The sequence below is a fragment of the Otolemur garnettii genome, unplaced genomic scaffold, assembly GCF_000181295.1.
Source record: "Otolemur garnettii isolate 467f Iridium unplaced genomic scaffold, OtoGar3 scaffold00006, whole genome shotgun sequence".
In the NCBI taxonomy this organism is placed as follows: domain Eukaryota; kingdom Metazoa; phylum Chordata; class Mammalia; order Primates; family Galagidae; genus Otolemur; species Otolemur garnettii.
The window spans coordinates 7,018,627-7,035,335 of record NW_003852401.1 but is presented as its reverse complement, the minus strand read 5'-3'; the positions used below and the strand labels follow the sequence as shown (position 1 = coordinate 7,035,335).

General features: G+C 37.6%; 1 protein-coding gene across 1 annotated transcript in view; it reads left to right on the top strand.

Annotated features, from left to right (window-relative positions):
* The window catches only part of FOCAD (focadhesin), a 269,998-nt gene that overhangs the window by 213,330 nt on the left and 39,959 nt on the right, over positions 1-16,709 (top strand). Inside the window, exons 23-29 of the mRNA XM_023508417.1 lie at positions 1,990-2,228; positions 5,359-5,448; positions 11,414-11,561; positions 13,471-13,590; positions 15,029-15,151; positions 15,902-15,979; positions 16,618-16,689. Coding sequence (XP_023364185.1) covers positions 1,990-2,228; positions 5,359-5,448; positions 11,414-11,561; positions 13,471-13,590; positions 15,029-15,151; positions 15,902-15,979; positions 16,618-16,689 — 870 coding nt within the window. The remainder of the gene's footprint in view (positions 1-1,989; positions 2,229-5,358; positions 5,449-11,413; positions 11,562-13,470; positions 13,591-15,028; positions 15,152-15,901; positions 15,980-16,617; positions 16,690-16,709) is intronic.

The window sequence follows — 16,709 nt, the reverse complement described above, 5'->3', positions numbered from 1 at the left end:
TCGTAACGGAAGCCCCCTTACTCCCTGCCTTATTAAGTTTTATGACTGTTAACTTTGACCCTATCATTCTTATTTTTTCGTACCTGAAAAATGAGAGTAAAAATTAATGCTTTATCGGTTTTTAAAAGATTATACAGATCAAATTACATGATTTACATTGTTTCAAAAACTGCAAAATAGTCCTTTCGAGTAGTGTTGTTGATCATAACAATAAAAATTGTTAGTCATTCTCTGTTTTCATGATTGTATCCTCAGATTTGAAGCAAAATGAGAAAACACTTTACTGTCTAGGTTTCATTTTCCCTTTATTGGTTGTGATGTGTATTTTATTTCTGTACCTGCCAGAATTGTTCTGGTTCTACCCTATCACTATCCATTGCTTAGGGAATTATAATGATCATGGGACAATCAGCTGAGTGCCAGAGGATTATAGTTGATTTGAATAAAAATATAGCACAAATCCTGAACTGTTGCTAAGATCATCAGGTTAGCCTGAAATCCCATTGCCTAAAGTCTTCTCTGTACATTTGTGTGTGTGTCTGTCCTCTTGCCCTTGGAAAGACTTGGTATGTATTCATCTGGAGTATGGGTCTGGAGCTAGATTTTTAACTATATTTGAGGTCAAAAATGACTTACTAAATAGTGTGGAATTAAGTAGAATGGTAGAGATTGCTTAAAAAAGTAATTTCTTTATGATTTGCTTTCTGTCAGAAGTGTTCTTATTTTTTTAACGGTGGATAAAACTCGTTTAGAAGCTTATGTGGAGGTCTTTGTGGTAACTGTCTGGTTCAGGTATTCACCAGAAGGGGACATTGTTTGAAATTTCTAAAACGCTGTTTAGTTCTTGCAAACCAATAAAAACAATCTTTCTGTAGCCAGCTCAGGCTTGCCTCTTACCTTTGTGATTTTTGCATTATTGTACTTTTCCAACCCTGTTTCCAAAATCACTTCCTTTATTTCCTGTGTGCTAGCAGCTGGGTCATTTTAAGGAGCATTGTCTTTACAATAGTGCTATATTAACTTAAAGTGTAACTTAGTACATGTTTGATTTTTATTCTTAAAGCACTAAAACTTAGAAAGAAAAGGGACATAGAATTAAAAACACATTTTAATGTGCTTTGACTGCAAGGAACACACTGCCTTTATGGTGTGTCTGAAAATTCAAAACAGATAATAGTGAGGAATGATAAATGGGCTTTCTTCCCTACTTGACATACTTTTGAATGAATATAATGTCTGGTAGGGCTCTCTAACATGGGATTCTTGTAGAAGCTGTTCATATTCAGCTGCCCTGTCATTTTATTAGGACTGTTATTCCTTTCTTTTCCCATATTTACATATAGGAAGGGGCATATAGAGCTCTCCATTTCATTTTGAATAGCTGGTTATTGCTTTGTAACCAAAGGCTTTTAGGATTTCAACTTCCTTTTTAATTAAAAGGAATTAACCCCCTGTAGGAAATAATCCATCTACTGGGAAGTGTTCCCACCAAAAATTTTGGGAGATTTGCCAATAGATCTCTGCACGAAACTTACACTGGTTTCTCCGTACTGAACTTAAACTTTTCTCCTGCCCTTTTCCTTTCTTCCTTGGAAAACTCCTAACTTTCTGGATTCCTCGAATGTGGCTTGGTGGTTTGTCCAAGCTTGGATAGCTTCCCTTTGGGTTTTTAATAGATATACATGTGGGCTTTTAAAAATGCTATATGTATTTCAAGGGAATTTACAACCTTTAAAAGGAAGATACATAAAAATCTTTTTCATATGTAAAAGGACATATGAAAATTTGTAGTGGCAAATTATTTCATGAAGAGTGAAAACATAAACTATAGACAAACACATTTCGATTTTTCAAAATTACTAATTTTTGGTTGGCCGGGAGGGATCTAAGAGAAGCTTGTGTTACATAGTGCTTTTGTGGTAGTTTGTGTTTCCTTCCTGTTTTAAACAGAAAGCTAACACCATATTTTCTTTCTGTGGCTTGTCCTAGAAATCCTATTCTGGCGAAAACACAGCTAGTGCCATTGCCCGTTCTGCTGCTGCCACAGCTTTGTCCCTCCTTGTGCCAGTTTTCATTATCTCTTGCAAGGAGAAGGTTGAGGAAATCCTGAGCATGCTGACGGCCAGGTTACCTGGGAAACCAAGTGCTGACGAGTCGCAAGCCGTGCAAATCCACATGGGCCTTGCTTTGGGGATGTTTCTCTCTCGTTTGTGTGAGGAGAAACTCAGGTACAGTTTATTAAAATATCCCCACTTTTCCAACCTTTGTGATCTTTGCCAAGTATTTTGTACCCATCCTCACACAAGGGTAAACATGGTATCCGAGTGATATGTGGTAACTAAACTTTTTGACATGGGAAAATTGATCCTCCCTTCTCTTTTATGGGTGTATTTGTCTTTTTAAAATACTGTCATAGAGATATTAATGTATTTTAAGGGTTGCAGGTAGTAAAGTGATTTTTATTTGAAAATGATTTCATGTTTCCAGATGAAAGCCCTGGGTGTATCTGTGTAAGAGGCATAAGAAAATGTCTAATCTTATGGGGCTATAGGTAAAGAGAACCTTCTTTTTTTCTGGTTTATATGGAGTAGAAATAATTGCTGATCTTTTCCTGATATCACTGTAAAATGGGAAGAAAAGACTGGTGTATCCCTGGTGCCCTAGGGGTGTTGGAACTCATTGAATCACCTGAGAACTGCCTGTACCCGATTTTAAATATTGCTTTTATCCTGTGCCCTGGTTACATTTTTATAATCCTTAAAGAGTTTTAATCTGTGCATATTATACTGTATGCTTTATTTGGTTTGATTGCTCATTTTTGGACTATTAGCTTTACCCTTGAATGGAATTTCAAGGATCCAGGTGGAAAATTCCACTAAATGGGAAAAATTTTTTTATGCATGAATCTACTTTGGTTTTGTTGTTCATGCTGTTTGTCTTATTTCATAGAAAATCTTTTACATATCCACACTGATTGTAGTGGGATACAGCACGAATTTTTGCTTATCACAAATATTTTGATACCAAATGGCTTAAAAGTTAACCCTGCTTTCTTGCTTTGGAAATAAGATCATAGGGAGAAGGCATCCTGGTGTGATGTTAGATGTCCTTAAACTTCCTTGGTTGGCAGAAATTAGCTACCTAAAGGCAAGAACCAGCATTGGCGTAGATAAACTGGATGACAATATGCTACAGTTATTTCAGTTGGAAACCAGTGGTTAAGTTTACATTTGTAATTTATATTAGTTTTTCACAAACACCACTATGTAAGTCTTGACAATAGCTGTTGATTTGTGGAAATACTGCGTCTCAGATGATCATTTTTAGCTCTTGGAAACATTTGTCAGGTGACTGGGGTGATTGGCTTAGTCTTTTCAATCATCACAAGTGAAATATATCTAGAATGTTCAGTTTATTCTATTCCCCAGCAGTAATACATGTAAGCCTGGTTTGGGACATGAACAAAAAACTGCTCTTTGCATGTAATTTGTTCTGTATCTTGTGTGCATGGCAGAACACAAAGTATTTTTAAAGACTGAAAACTTGGAAGTTATTTTTTTTTCCCTTTGCTGCTGTGCTGCAAGCGAACGTCTCCTCACCATCTGTGTTTCTGCTCTTTCTTCGGTATCTTTTCAAGCAACATGTTTTACAACTAAAATGGAGCCATGGCTGTTTAAGTCTAGGCAACTCATTTCGTCCTATCCTGGCTCTGGCTGTCTTCATCAGCTCAGGAAGAGAGAGTGCTGGTTGTAGGGCAAGCTTGCATTTGTGATTAATTTAATCCTCCTGCCTGGAGACATCTATGGTGATTCCCCTATAACACTTGTCCCTGGTCACTAGATTGCCTTCCACCTGTCTTACTTGAATTTGCATCTGCAGGAAAAGATACCAGGAAACTGTTCCCATGTCTGAGCACCCGCAATTTAACTTTGCCACAACGTCTCGTGGTTTGATGGTGGCCTCCTTCTTAGGGCTGGTGTATTAGTACCACTAGCACTAGTATAATTCTTCATGGCTTCCACCTTTTGAATTAGTTGGAGCAGAGGAATCTGAAATATTTGCCTTTTGCTACTAATAAATGTTTTACTAGATAATGACAAGGTCAATAGATGATGACATTTTTGGAGAGAAAAAAAAATTTTTTAATTAAGTATCTTGAGTGCTGTTGATTCTGAATAGCCAGTAACATCAAATAAGTATCCCCAAATGACCCTTAAAGGGACAGGAGTAGGACATGTTGGTTCTCAGAGAATGAAGAATCACCTTGTAGAAGAGAATTATGACAATCAATCCATTTTTGCTAAGGCTTATGAAAAGGTCTCCTGAGTTTAAGTCTAATCCAGAATTTATTCAGAAAATTATTGTATAATATTCCAAAGCTTCTTGCTTCTGTCATAACCTCCAGAGAACGCAAATATGATCTCTTTAGCATTTGTTTAGAATAGTTAAGTATATTTTACTCCAGAGGACAACGTTAATAGGATTCATTTAGTTAAAGCTATTAAAACTGTGTGCGTGATGTGAGGATTGGTGAGGGGGGTGTATATGAGGGGGATTTCTCTCATTGCAAAACGTAATCCTTCACCTCGAGCGAAATTGCTATAGCCTTGGTTAGAAAAATTTTCTCTGGCTGAGTATCATTCCTAGGGCTGTGTTCCAGTTGGCACGATCTGAGGCAGCAGTGTGAGATGGAGGAACCCCTTGATAATAAAGTGTCAGTGATGAGGCCCATAAATCTGCCTGAAAAAAACAGCCATTAAAGCTACCTTTTAAGTTTTATTTTACTATACAGTCATAATTTTCTCTAAGACAGTCACAAAAACCAGATCACTTACTGTACAAAAGCAGAAAAACATAGGGCCAGAATTTTTTTCACCCTTTAAAAAATGTAAGTGAGATAATAGAATTGATAACCTCCCCAATTGAGACATAAAGTCAGAAGTGACAGCCTTTTCAAGAAGAAAGTGTGAAGTGGTAGTTGAGAATATCAGCTTATACAGATTACTAAATATTCTGAAGAAAATTACTTTAGCATTCTTAGAAATGTTTCTTTAGAATTCTGAGTTTTTAAAAAGCTTTCAATGATTTAAGATTTGAATAGGCAGAGAAAAACCTAAAGTATGCTTTAGGCTTTATTGGCTTACAAGTAGTTATATTGTTCAGAAACCCAATTATTGAGAATTTTCTCAGATTTAGTTTCTGAGAAAATATGTAAATCACCAATATTAATCTTACTTTTCTTAAAATAAATGCTGGCATTCCCAGCCTAACATCAAGAGCAAAATACCTTATAGTAAGTATTTTGGAAAGTTGAATGACTTAATAGAATTCATTTTTTTCTCTTTGCTCTTTAACCAGCAATATATCTGGCCAACAGATGAACCTTCTGCTGATAAAGTCTTTGGATGCCCTGGAAAATTGCTGCTTTGACACTAGTCTTGAATACAAGTATGTTGCTTCTATTTCCACTCTAATAGACACTGGGAGATTGGTTTGTACAGTGCCATTAATCTTACATGCTATAGTGAAATATTTGTAGGACCTGATCTTGAATTCCTTTGCAGAGTTTTCAGTAATAAATAATCAAAAAAACGTATAATTAACACTTACTGGTTCTGAAAACTGTCTTTCAGTAATAGACAATTTGCTTAAATTTAAAGCAACATATGTCATTTTTGCAATTCAGTCTTTATGTTATTACTAAGACCTTAGTTTTGTCTTGAACTTATACAAGGCATTTATCTGGGAACCTGGATGTGTGGCCTAACTAATCTTTTTTAAAGATCTATTGAAACCATTTGAATTTGATTGGGCTAAGAGAGCTTTTGATGATTTTTGTTTCCTGATGAAATTCAAGGGCTAAGGAATCAAAATGGAAACACCAGGGATACACCAGGGTTACACCAGGGATTCCCAACCTGCTTAATATTAACGGATCTTCCCTCTTTCCCCACTGACTTCATGCTTTTAAAAAGTTTTGTCTATTAAACTAACTATTGAAAAATTTATTTTTTTATTCTAGTAATAAAAGATAACAGAAAGAAAGAGGAATAATCAGAAAAGAGCACCAAGAAAAACAGTTTTGAACATACTCATTTAGTTTCAGTTTAGAAATTTAGTTTCAGTTGGTCTATGTGATTTGTGTGGATGAATATATGGTTTTGTCATGCTTTCTGAAATATTGACATCGTTGAGGACCTACTTTGTAGCTTTTGGGACTTACCCATGTTTTAGAACCTCAGATTTGAATCCCCTGGGGTTCATCCTTTCTAAGAAACTCAGCAGATTATCAATGCTAACCTCTAATTTAACTCATTTGCCTTTTGCTATTATGGGTACTGTTCAAATATGAATTTACTCAGCATTTACATTTCTGGCCTATTGGACCTCGAGATCTATCCTGTCTGGCTCAGACTAACAAACAAGTTAATGAAATAGTAGAGGTAGCTGCATGTAGAAAGGATTTCATCGCAAATAAATGTAGTCAAGTATCTACTTAGTAGATGGTAGTTTTGAGGTCTTCATATTGAATAGGAAACATTGACACCGGTTTGCCAGGAAACATTTTGGGGATAAACTGACATCTTAAGAATGTGGTTTGAACGTTGGAAAAGAAAGAGTTTGGTGGCGTAGTTGAAATCTCTTGAAAATAGGACAGTGATTAATGGGAAGGATAGGAACATTTCACTATTATATGGGTCTGATGAAGAGTTGAGATTTTGAGCCTAATTCATACATTGGTATTGTTGTCCTTTACAACCAAAGTGTTAGATATTTGTGTCTCTCTTTCCCGCTCTCCTTCCACTACCCACCCCCCAAAGATGGCCATCATAGTCGTAGCCCAGAGTGTGACAAATATTTGAGATTAAGATGCTGCAAACTTTCAGCCAGTTGGAATAATCAGTAAAGACTTTCAAGTATTGTCTCCATTAGTTTGCAGGAAGGTCATTTGAATGTAAGGAGGACCTTGGGGTAACCAAATTACCCACAGTATAGGTATTAAGGCACATCATGTGCCTTAGCATTTTTAACCAAAAATATCATTGTCTAGGCATCTTATACTTAAAATTTATTTTTGTTACTAATAAGATTCTTCTTTCTTCATTTCTATCTTCTTAATAAACTACTGAACATCTATATTGTGAGAGGGCAGTGTGGGTATTCAGGAGTTTAGGGCAGTCCTCCCTCAAGTGAAATAGTGGAATATTCCCACTAGATAGGGAGCCAGTCCTGCAGAGGAAAGCAGAATAGGCCATCAGAAACTCCCCATCTATTAGTGAAAAACTGCTGGTCTGTCAGCCCAATCAATTCAAAGCCCTGGTCCTTCAAGAAGCCCTTCTTCTATTCTCTCCAAACTGTAAGAGCTTATTGAAGTTTAGTATTTTGTCATTTCTAATGGTTTCTAGGTGTTAGTTTTTATGTAGTTCTCTTTGGTTTGAGGTTCAACTAACACCGATCATTTACATATTGAGCTAGGCATTGGCACTTCTCTTTCTCATGTAATTGTGTCCTTCTCACAACCTAAGTATATTAAGGCAGGGATCCTCATCACTTTGAGTCTCAGATAGACTTGTTCAAGTTCATGTGCTTAATGAGTGGCAGAGCTAAGAGAGGAGCCTAGGTCAGCTGACTTTATAGCTATTTTTCTTTTTTTCTCGTAGTGCAATGTGAACATATTTCAAAAGGAAGAAAGCAGTTTGATGCTTGACAGTATGGTGTTTGTTATTTATTTTTTCTAACTTGTAAATGTTACCCACTATTTAAAAAAAAAAAAAATTCTTTTTTCTGCTTTTCTAAGTACTCCCAGGCCTGAATGCCTAGCTCATGGTTTAAAGTATTCCCCTAATGAGATTGCAGGAGTCTAGGGCAGCCTTCCCTTGAGTGAAATAGTGGAAGCATTACTAGGAGGTGGTTAATGGACCTGGGAGCATGCTACCTCAAGTGATAGAATTCACCTAGAGCAAATTCACCACACTTCCCTGATTTAATGAATGTGTCCCTGCTGAGTGAACCCAGCACCGGGGCTGGCTGGTGTTTGTGGTCCGATCATTAACATTTTGCTGCCATCTAGTGGTAGCTGGTTGGGCCATTGTGTGCCTCAGCCCTAATGGTAGTCGCTTTGGCTAATTACTATTGAGCTTTTACAAATTCAATAACATTTGTATAGCGCTTTGCCCTTTACAAAGCGCTATACAAATGTTAACTGTTATTACAACTAATTATTAGATGGCCTAGTACTTAATCTGCAGGGTTGCCTACAATAAACTAGGGAATTCAAGATTCATCTCTTGTTAGTTATAGGAAGACATATTATTCTATCCCAATTGATTTAGCAACACAAGTCAGAATTATATAGCTTTTAAGTTTCAGTATTTCTTTTTGATGGTGATATTTTTAACATACTTGGATAAGAGATTCAAATCAGTAACGAAATGATTGGGTATGGAATTTTAAAACTTAAAATTCTCTTATCATTTGTTAGTATTCTTATAGAACATATGTGTAATTTCAAACTCTCAGTTTTATAGCTAATACTATAATTTGTTTTCCTTTCATCTGAGATAACAACACTTAACCCCTTTTTATTTTCAATGCACAGAAAGATCTGAAAGCTACCTCTCCCCAAACTATTCTTGTTTTAGAGCTGGCAGACATATCAGAGAGAAGCTAGAATGAGGTAATGGTGTGGAAATGCCGAACTAAGCATGTAGGGAATTTTTAAAGAGTAGGGACAAAAATAAATACAGTTAAATCTAGAACAGCGGGTTCTCAACCTGTGGGTTGTGACCCATAGGAGCTGTATTAAAGGGCCACAGCATTAAAAAGGTTGAGAACCACTGATCTAGAAGATTTGGAAATCAGAAGGAAACATTAGGCATAAAGGTTTGAGATTACCTTCTTGGTGCATCCTGGAAAGTAGAGACAAAATAGAAGTAAACTATGTAAGCTAATAAATGCACATAGCTAACGTATTTTATTGCCACATGTATACACATAGGCAAATATATTAATATATTCCCACACATAGTAAACGTGAGTCAATTGACTACTGCTGTAGAAATGAACAGAATTGCTAATGAAGTATAACCTTGCCAAGGGATAATAATAATTGCTATGATAGCTTTTAGGTAAATGTGAACCAGAAACTGAGAAGTCTTTTTCTAAGCCTTTGAACCTATATATAGGTATACCTTGGGCTGTTAAAGAAGCTTCCGTTGATGAGATAGAGATTTTTGTATGTTTAGGAGAGTCTGAAAAGCAAGACTCAGCACTTGCCCGTTTATTGAGAAAGACAAACCCTAATCATCACTTGAGCGAGCTTTGAGAGGAATTCTTTTTTTCACGTGAACCAACATCACTTTTTCTTCACTTCGTCCAAGAAATAGAAATCAAGTTTTCCTGATTGAATCTTGGATGATATGGTCGGTGAATTTTGCCTCCTACTAAACAAAAGAATTGAGTCTTTTTTTAGAAAATGTCTATAGATCTTCTCTCAGACTCCCTTAAAATCCTTCTTTTGGTCAGTTCTGTGTAGTAGGTGCCATAGATAATGTGGCAAGGAAAAAAACTTAGAAAAGTCCCTGTGCTTAAGTAGCTTTCAGGCTAGGGAAGAGATAGTAATCAAACAACCTACCAAATAATCCTCATCAGAGTTTATAATTAAAATTGTATGAAGCAAATTAGTATAAGGTGCTGTGGGACCATGTTAAAGAGATTCCCTGCTGAGCCACGGAATGCGTCCCTGAGGAAGTTAATGTTTGAAATCTTAGTGTCAGTTAAATAATCAAAGAGGGAGCAGCAGTCAAATTTGTCAAAGTATTAATCAAATCTCATCTAATTATATTTTGGTCTAATTCTGTCAAATGTTATATGCGTCAATACAGAAATATTGCCCCAAAACTTCCCTGAAGATTCTAAATTATAACAAAGCCATTAAGCCCATACTAGCCAAGAGTAGGTAACCTTTCTTCTCTTGGAAATATGATTTGTCTCAAAAGCAGACTGCATTCAGATGTTAGAAGTTGATTTAGCTGGTTGAAAATGCTTCGTGTTAGTTGAGCTTGTTCAGCCCATGTAAGCTGTAACAGCAGTCCGCCTGACTAATGATGGATTATTACTGCAGTAGCTTCTTTACAAAGAGTTTTCTAACGCCAGATTGATAGGTGGCAAAACCCAGAAAAACCCACTTGAGATACATTGCCTTCTCAGAGGCATTCCATCATGGCATCACGCAGGGCACTGAGAGGGGCCTTGGGTTTGGCAGATAGAACAGAAGGCTGGGCATAAAAAATCCTCTTGTTCTGGCCATACTCTGTGGGAAACTCTCTGAGCAAATCCTGTAGCCTGTCCGTCTCTCAGGGTGTCTCCTCTCAGATGTGGTTGCTCCATCTGCACAGAGGTGTTGGGGGATATAAATAACATGTTCATAAAACGACGCGAAAGTTCTTGATGCTGGCCAAGGAGAGTGCCATTTAAGAGCAGAATGACTTACCATGCGGGCACTGACACGTCCCTGGGAGGGTGCCCTGGAGTGTCTCTGTCTCCGTGCAGCAGCAGGTACTGTGATGCTAGACAAGCCAAACCAGAGGAAGGATGATTTCTGAGAGACGCAGCGTTTCCTCCAGTTAAACAGCAATGACAAAAACTTTTTTTTAAGTAAAAAATGATCTCAAGCTGCATTATCTTATCATACTAACTTGAAGTTTTCTGAGAGAACGATTCTTTTCTTTAAGTGGATATGTATTCTTTCAGAATTGGGGCACAAAGCCCCAGATTTCAATGGAAGTGTCTCCTAGGGGTAACTTTTGACAAGCCTGTCATTTGTCCATTTCCTCATCTGACCCCGTGGTGCTCTGAGAGATCAGAGGGGAAAGGAGGATTAATGTCATTGTGCACAGGCAAATACGCAGTTTAAGACAGAAATTCCACTTACAGAAGTTGGCTAGGAAACATGGAGCCCTGAGTAGTACCTCAGGACCACGCCTTACATTTCTCTCCGTTCTTAGTCACGTGTCCTCAGCTTGTGTCCTGAAATTTAGTCTTTTCTCTCCTTACGTAGTCGATTGCAGTGAACTCAAGGTGAGGGTGAGGACAGTAAAGAGAGGAGTAGGGCATTCCTATAAGGCCAGAAATAGAGCTGATTTGTGCCTTTTCCTCTCCTCGCTGTGGACCTTAAGTCAGACTGTTTTTGTTTGCTTTTGCTGAGTGGGTACCTAGCCCGAGCATATCACCTGTTTTGATACAGTTTTTCTTTTGCAAGACGAGGTGGGTGTGGCTGCTGCAGGTCACAGGCAGCAGCAAGTCGATGCAGCCATCTCCCTCTGATTTCAGACACTATGAACACTATGGTAAGGGAAGAGCAGTTCTGTGCATTTCTTGCGATCCTAACACCTCATCTTTTTTGGCATCCAAGTACGGGCTGCATACTGGGAGTTGGACTTGTTCTGTCCCTCATGAGCCACAGCAGCCAAATGGAGTCCCGAGTTCACGTGGCAGCATCGCTCCGGAAGCTGTCTGCATACCTAGATGACAGTGGGAGCCAGAGCAGAACGTTTCAGGAGGTAGGAGATGGAGCTTACACCTCCCACCCTAACCCCACTCTCTTTGTTTTTCTTGTTACTGCTTATTTTTCACTTCTCATACTTTGGTAACCCTATAAATTAAGTTCTTCTTCAAGATAAGGAGAAAATTTGAGTAGTAAGCAACCTATATTAGATCATAAGGTTTTCAAATTGGGTGGCCGTTTAAATCAACTTAGGCTAAATGTGGCATATAAGATAAGAGCCTTTACTGAGTATAAAAACCTCAGTCAGCATTACTAGAAGGCACTTTCTAAGAAGAGCTGCAATTTCTGGAAGAAGGTTAAATGGAGATTTTTAGAATTGTGCTCAAGCCAAATGCAACTTTAAAAAATGGCCAGGAATAAGCTTAAGAAACTGTAGATCAAAAAGCATTTTTTAAATATCATCTAGCATAAGAAATTATTGAGGAAATTCCTTTACCATACTTAATGAAAAAGCTTTTCTGTTATGGCACAAAAATACGCAGAATTGGAGTTCATTGTGACCTGGCACGTATTTGTTAACCATGTTTAGATGGAACGTTCCAGGCATGTGTCATGCTCCACTCTGTTGCGCCCAGGTGAAGCTGAACTGCCTGTGCTCTTTGGGAGGAGCAGGGTATGACCTCGTGGCCTGGCCAGATTCTCCCTCTCATTAGAGCAGATTCTATTTTATCCCAGCCTGCCCATGAGCTATTGATGAGGACATAATGGCTGCTGTGTTTCCCTGCTCAGCTCCTCTGCTTTCAGAGGACTTGTTGAATTGGTGAATTTCTTTGGGGCACAGAAGGTTGAAGTTTTGTTCTAAAATGTGCACTACATTTCCATTTTTAAAGCAATGTAGAGCATTTAAAAGTACATTTTTTTTTTTAGCCAAAGGAAAAATCTTGTGACCGTGGAACCAATTGACTAATAAATGAAAGAAATGTTTTTATCATTAATGTGTCTGTCTGCCTTGATGATTTGATTTATAAAGTATTTTCTCCCCTCCAAATGTTATATTATTCAATTTCTACCTTACAACGCTTTACATTTTTCATGCTGTATCAACTAGTACTAGGAGTTGAATTTTCCATTTTGTTTTAAAAGCATCCATATTAAGGGGGGTTTTATTACACATATGTGAGTGGCTTGGAGGGAATGATTAACCATCATTGACAAAACTTGAGACTCAAATAGATTGAGTCTCAAAGTGACTTAAATAGTAAGTGGTTAATTAGGAACCTATTTTCAAGTATTGTCTCCACTCCCAGCATTCTTTTTTATTTGCATTTTATTTATTTATTTGTTCAGTTATTTATTCCCTTATACATTATATTCTGATACCAGTGCTATGGAGTAGGTAGTATTATTCTTATTTTACACAATTTATCCCTGTTCCAGTTGCACCCTGTTACTTCTCAGGCATCTGAATGTATGAGTATTTCCTTTCTTTGAATTTCTTCTATCTGGCCTTGAATGGGAGTGCACGGCAATTAATAACATCCACTAATGATAAAAATTTGTTTCCTGGTGCTTTTGATAGGTATAGGTGCTGTGTTCTGGCATGATGTGGTGAGGACACTTTTGATTTAGAGTCTAAAGATCTGGGTGTGAATCCTGCTTCTGTCACTTGCTTCCTGTGTGATTGAGCTTCAAAGTCTTTATTTATAAAGTAGGAATAATGATCACTATCTTGACATTGTTATGAAATATAGTAATATAGGTTAGGCAGCAAAATAGTATCTGGTATATGTAAATATTTAATATATTTGATTATATTAATTTTATTCACTGTTTAATATTGGATATGTATTTAATATATATTCTTATTCTGGGGGGAAGTTTGACAGAGTGTCTGTGCCAACTAACCTGTGTTCTTTTATTTTGCTGCTCAGAGAAACATTTTTCTTTTGATATTTTCTTCTCAGGTCCTTGCCTATACCCTGAGCTGTGTATGTACATCTGCCTTCAGTGCTGGAATTATTGAGGCTGCGGAGGCTGAAGACATTATGAACAAACTTCGAGTGTTAGTAGAAAGCAACCAGCAGGTTGGACTGTGTGCCTGATCATTTCCTCCTGTGGGTCTTGTGATGCCGCCGCTAAGTCCTGCTTTTGACTTACTCTGCATTAGACTATACTGCGATATTTGTCACATCTAGAACTGAGGAACATGTAGCTATTCTCTTCTGTCCCGGCTACCGCCAACAGCCACAGACATCTTTTTCTTTCCTCATCCACTGTCTCATTCTGTAAACATTTCTTTTTCTTTGTCTGGGGGAGTATTAATAGGCTTTCTCTCACTCACTATTGCTCTATATTTATAGAAGCTTGAAATATGTGGCTAGGGAACACAAATGTTATTCTATACAGCTACAGCCAAAAATCTGTAAAGATTAGAGTATATAGAAGACTCTGTTAAAGTCAAACTTTAGCAAGTTCAAGGCAGAAAATCTGTTCATGACTGAACTTGTATAGAAAAATACAAATACCTATAAATAAAAAGTTAAATACCCTTAAAGTGTTCCATCTGAAATACTATTCAACCTTAAAAAGGAAGTTCTGATATGTAGCTACAACATGGAGAGAACTTGAATACTTTATGTAGAGTAAAATAAGCCAATCACGAAAACTCAGATGCTGTATGATTCGCTTAGATGACATCATTAGAGTAGTCAGAACCCCAGAGACAGACAGTGGAATGGTGGCTGCCAGGGAGTAGGGGGTGGGAGGAATGGGGAGCTTAATGGGTGAGGAGTTTTAGTTTTTTAAGATAAAAGGGCTTTAGGAGAAGGATGATAGTGATTCTTGTGTAACAATATGAAGGTATTTAGTGCCACTGAACTGGTATTCGTGGTAAAGATGGTAAATTTTTATGTATATTTTGCCACAATAAAAAAAAAAACCCTCTGATTACACATGCCATAGAATTTCCATATTTGGATTTTTTATCAAGGTTTCGCCAAAGTCTTGCTGTTAGCCATGGTGCTTAATTGCAGGATTTACTGGTTTTACCTTATAATATTGTTGTCTATTTTATGGATTTGTCCCTGCTCACTTACATTCAGAATAAGTTTTGCAAAATCAAAATGTATGAGTTTTTTTAATGCTGTGCTTATCGTGAGATGTTTAGGAGTTGATTGACCCTGTGTGGTCTGCACTGATATTTTCGCTCTAATCCCTTCTGAGAATTCATATTGCAGGAACTAAGTTGCTCAGGAGTGCTATATTACTTTCCTAAAATAAACTACTCACTGAAGCTGAATTCCTTACCATTCAGAAGCTGTAGTTTCTGTTGAAAAACCAAAGTCTATATTAAAAAAAAAAAATCCCATGAATTTCTGGTTTTCGAATGACAAATAGAACTTGTCAGTAGGAACAGGAGGTCTAGTAGTGCTGATGTCGCTCTGTATAAATATTCCTAATCTGTGTCTTTTTTTTTTTTTTTTCGTTTTTTTATCCCCACATGTTCTTATTTATTTATCCCAGACTTCAGGTTTTGCTCTGGCATTAGGAAACATAGTTCATGGTCTGTCTGTGTGTGGACATGGGAAAGCTGAAGACTTGGGTAGCAAACTGCTTCCTGCCTGGATCAGAACTGTTCTAGCAGAGGTACAGGTCTCCTTTATATTTCCATAAAGGAAAAGGAACCACTCAGATGGGCCATTTTTAGGAGCTGCTTGTATATATAGCTTAATGGTAAAAGAGTAGGCAACCTCAAATGAAAGAGACACATATACTTTTCATCCCTTATGAATAATACATCCTGTCAACCAGGACAACTTTTTTTTTCTTTTAAGCTAGCTATTTTGTCAGAACTGTAATTGTAAAACAACATTGTTTTTTGAAAAATTAAAGCAACAGGGGTGGCGCCTGTGGGCTCAGTGGGTAGGGCTCCAGCCCCATTTACCAAGGGTGGCAGGTTCGAATCCAGCCCCGGCCAGCTAAAAAACAGCAATAAGAATTGCTACAAAAAATAGCCAGGCATTGTGGTGGGCTCCTATAGTCCCAGCTACTCGGGAGGCTGAGGCAAGAGAATCACTTAAGCCCAAGAGTTGGAGGTTGCTGTGAGCTGTGACGCCATGGCACTCTCCTGAAGGCGACAAAGTGAGACTCTGTCTCCAAAATAAATAAATAAATAAATAAAAAGAAAGAAAAAGCAACAAGAAGACACCCGTGTTTTAACAACTGTAATCTGTTAGTTTACTTTGGTCTACTGCCATTTGGGGTTCAATTCTACAGGTTATGTTGACCCCACAAATTGAGCATCATTTTGACCAGGTACTTTTCTATCATAAGTTGTATAGAAGTTTGTCACAATGTCTGACCCCCTCCTGACATGCTCTGATGCTTTGCTTCCAGGGCACTCCGACAATGCTTTGTTTGGCAGCTCTTCATGGCATGGTGGCCTTGGTAGGCTCTGAAGCGGGTGTAATGCAGGTAAGGAAAGGAACTATCCGTGTAGCGGAAGAAGTCTAAATGTGTACCTGGCCATAGCAGGGCGAGAGTGCCCAATAGTACTAGTTACACTGAGCTTTTCGATGCCTTGCTATATGAAAACTTGCTCTGGATCAAGAATTGTTTCTTTTATAGAGATTTATTCCTTCTTTTATTTAGTTTATTAGGAATAAACCTGGTCAACTTAGGTACTTTCCATAAATTCCCCTGCCTCAGAATAGGTGATTGAATGATAAGAAATTTCAAAAATCATTCAAAATAAACTCCATTTTGTTTCTGTAATGTTCAAGTGTATATCTATCTTTTATTTCAAAAAGTTTTCACCATGGATGTATGTATGTGCAAGTTTGTGAGTAATTCTAAAGGAGCTCTTTTGTTTATAAAGTAAAACTTTACTGAGTGACTGCTCCATACCCCTCCCAACAGGTGCTAGGAAGTCAATGACAAATAAAGCATGGGTCCTGTTCCTGAGGAATCGCAGCTTATATGTGTGAAATACAAGGACATGATGATAAATTATTCCATAGCTTCGAAGGTGATCACTCATCTTCGAACATAATTATTATGGGAACATAATTATCTACCTATTTGGGGGGCGGTATTTCTCCTTATTCTTTCAGCTGAAGTCAGAAGCCATCCAGACCTCTCATTTCCAAGGCAGACTTAACGAAGTCATTAGAACCTTAACTCAGGTGAGAAGATGAATTTAACA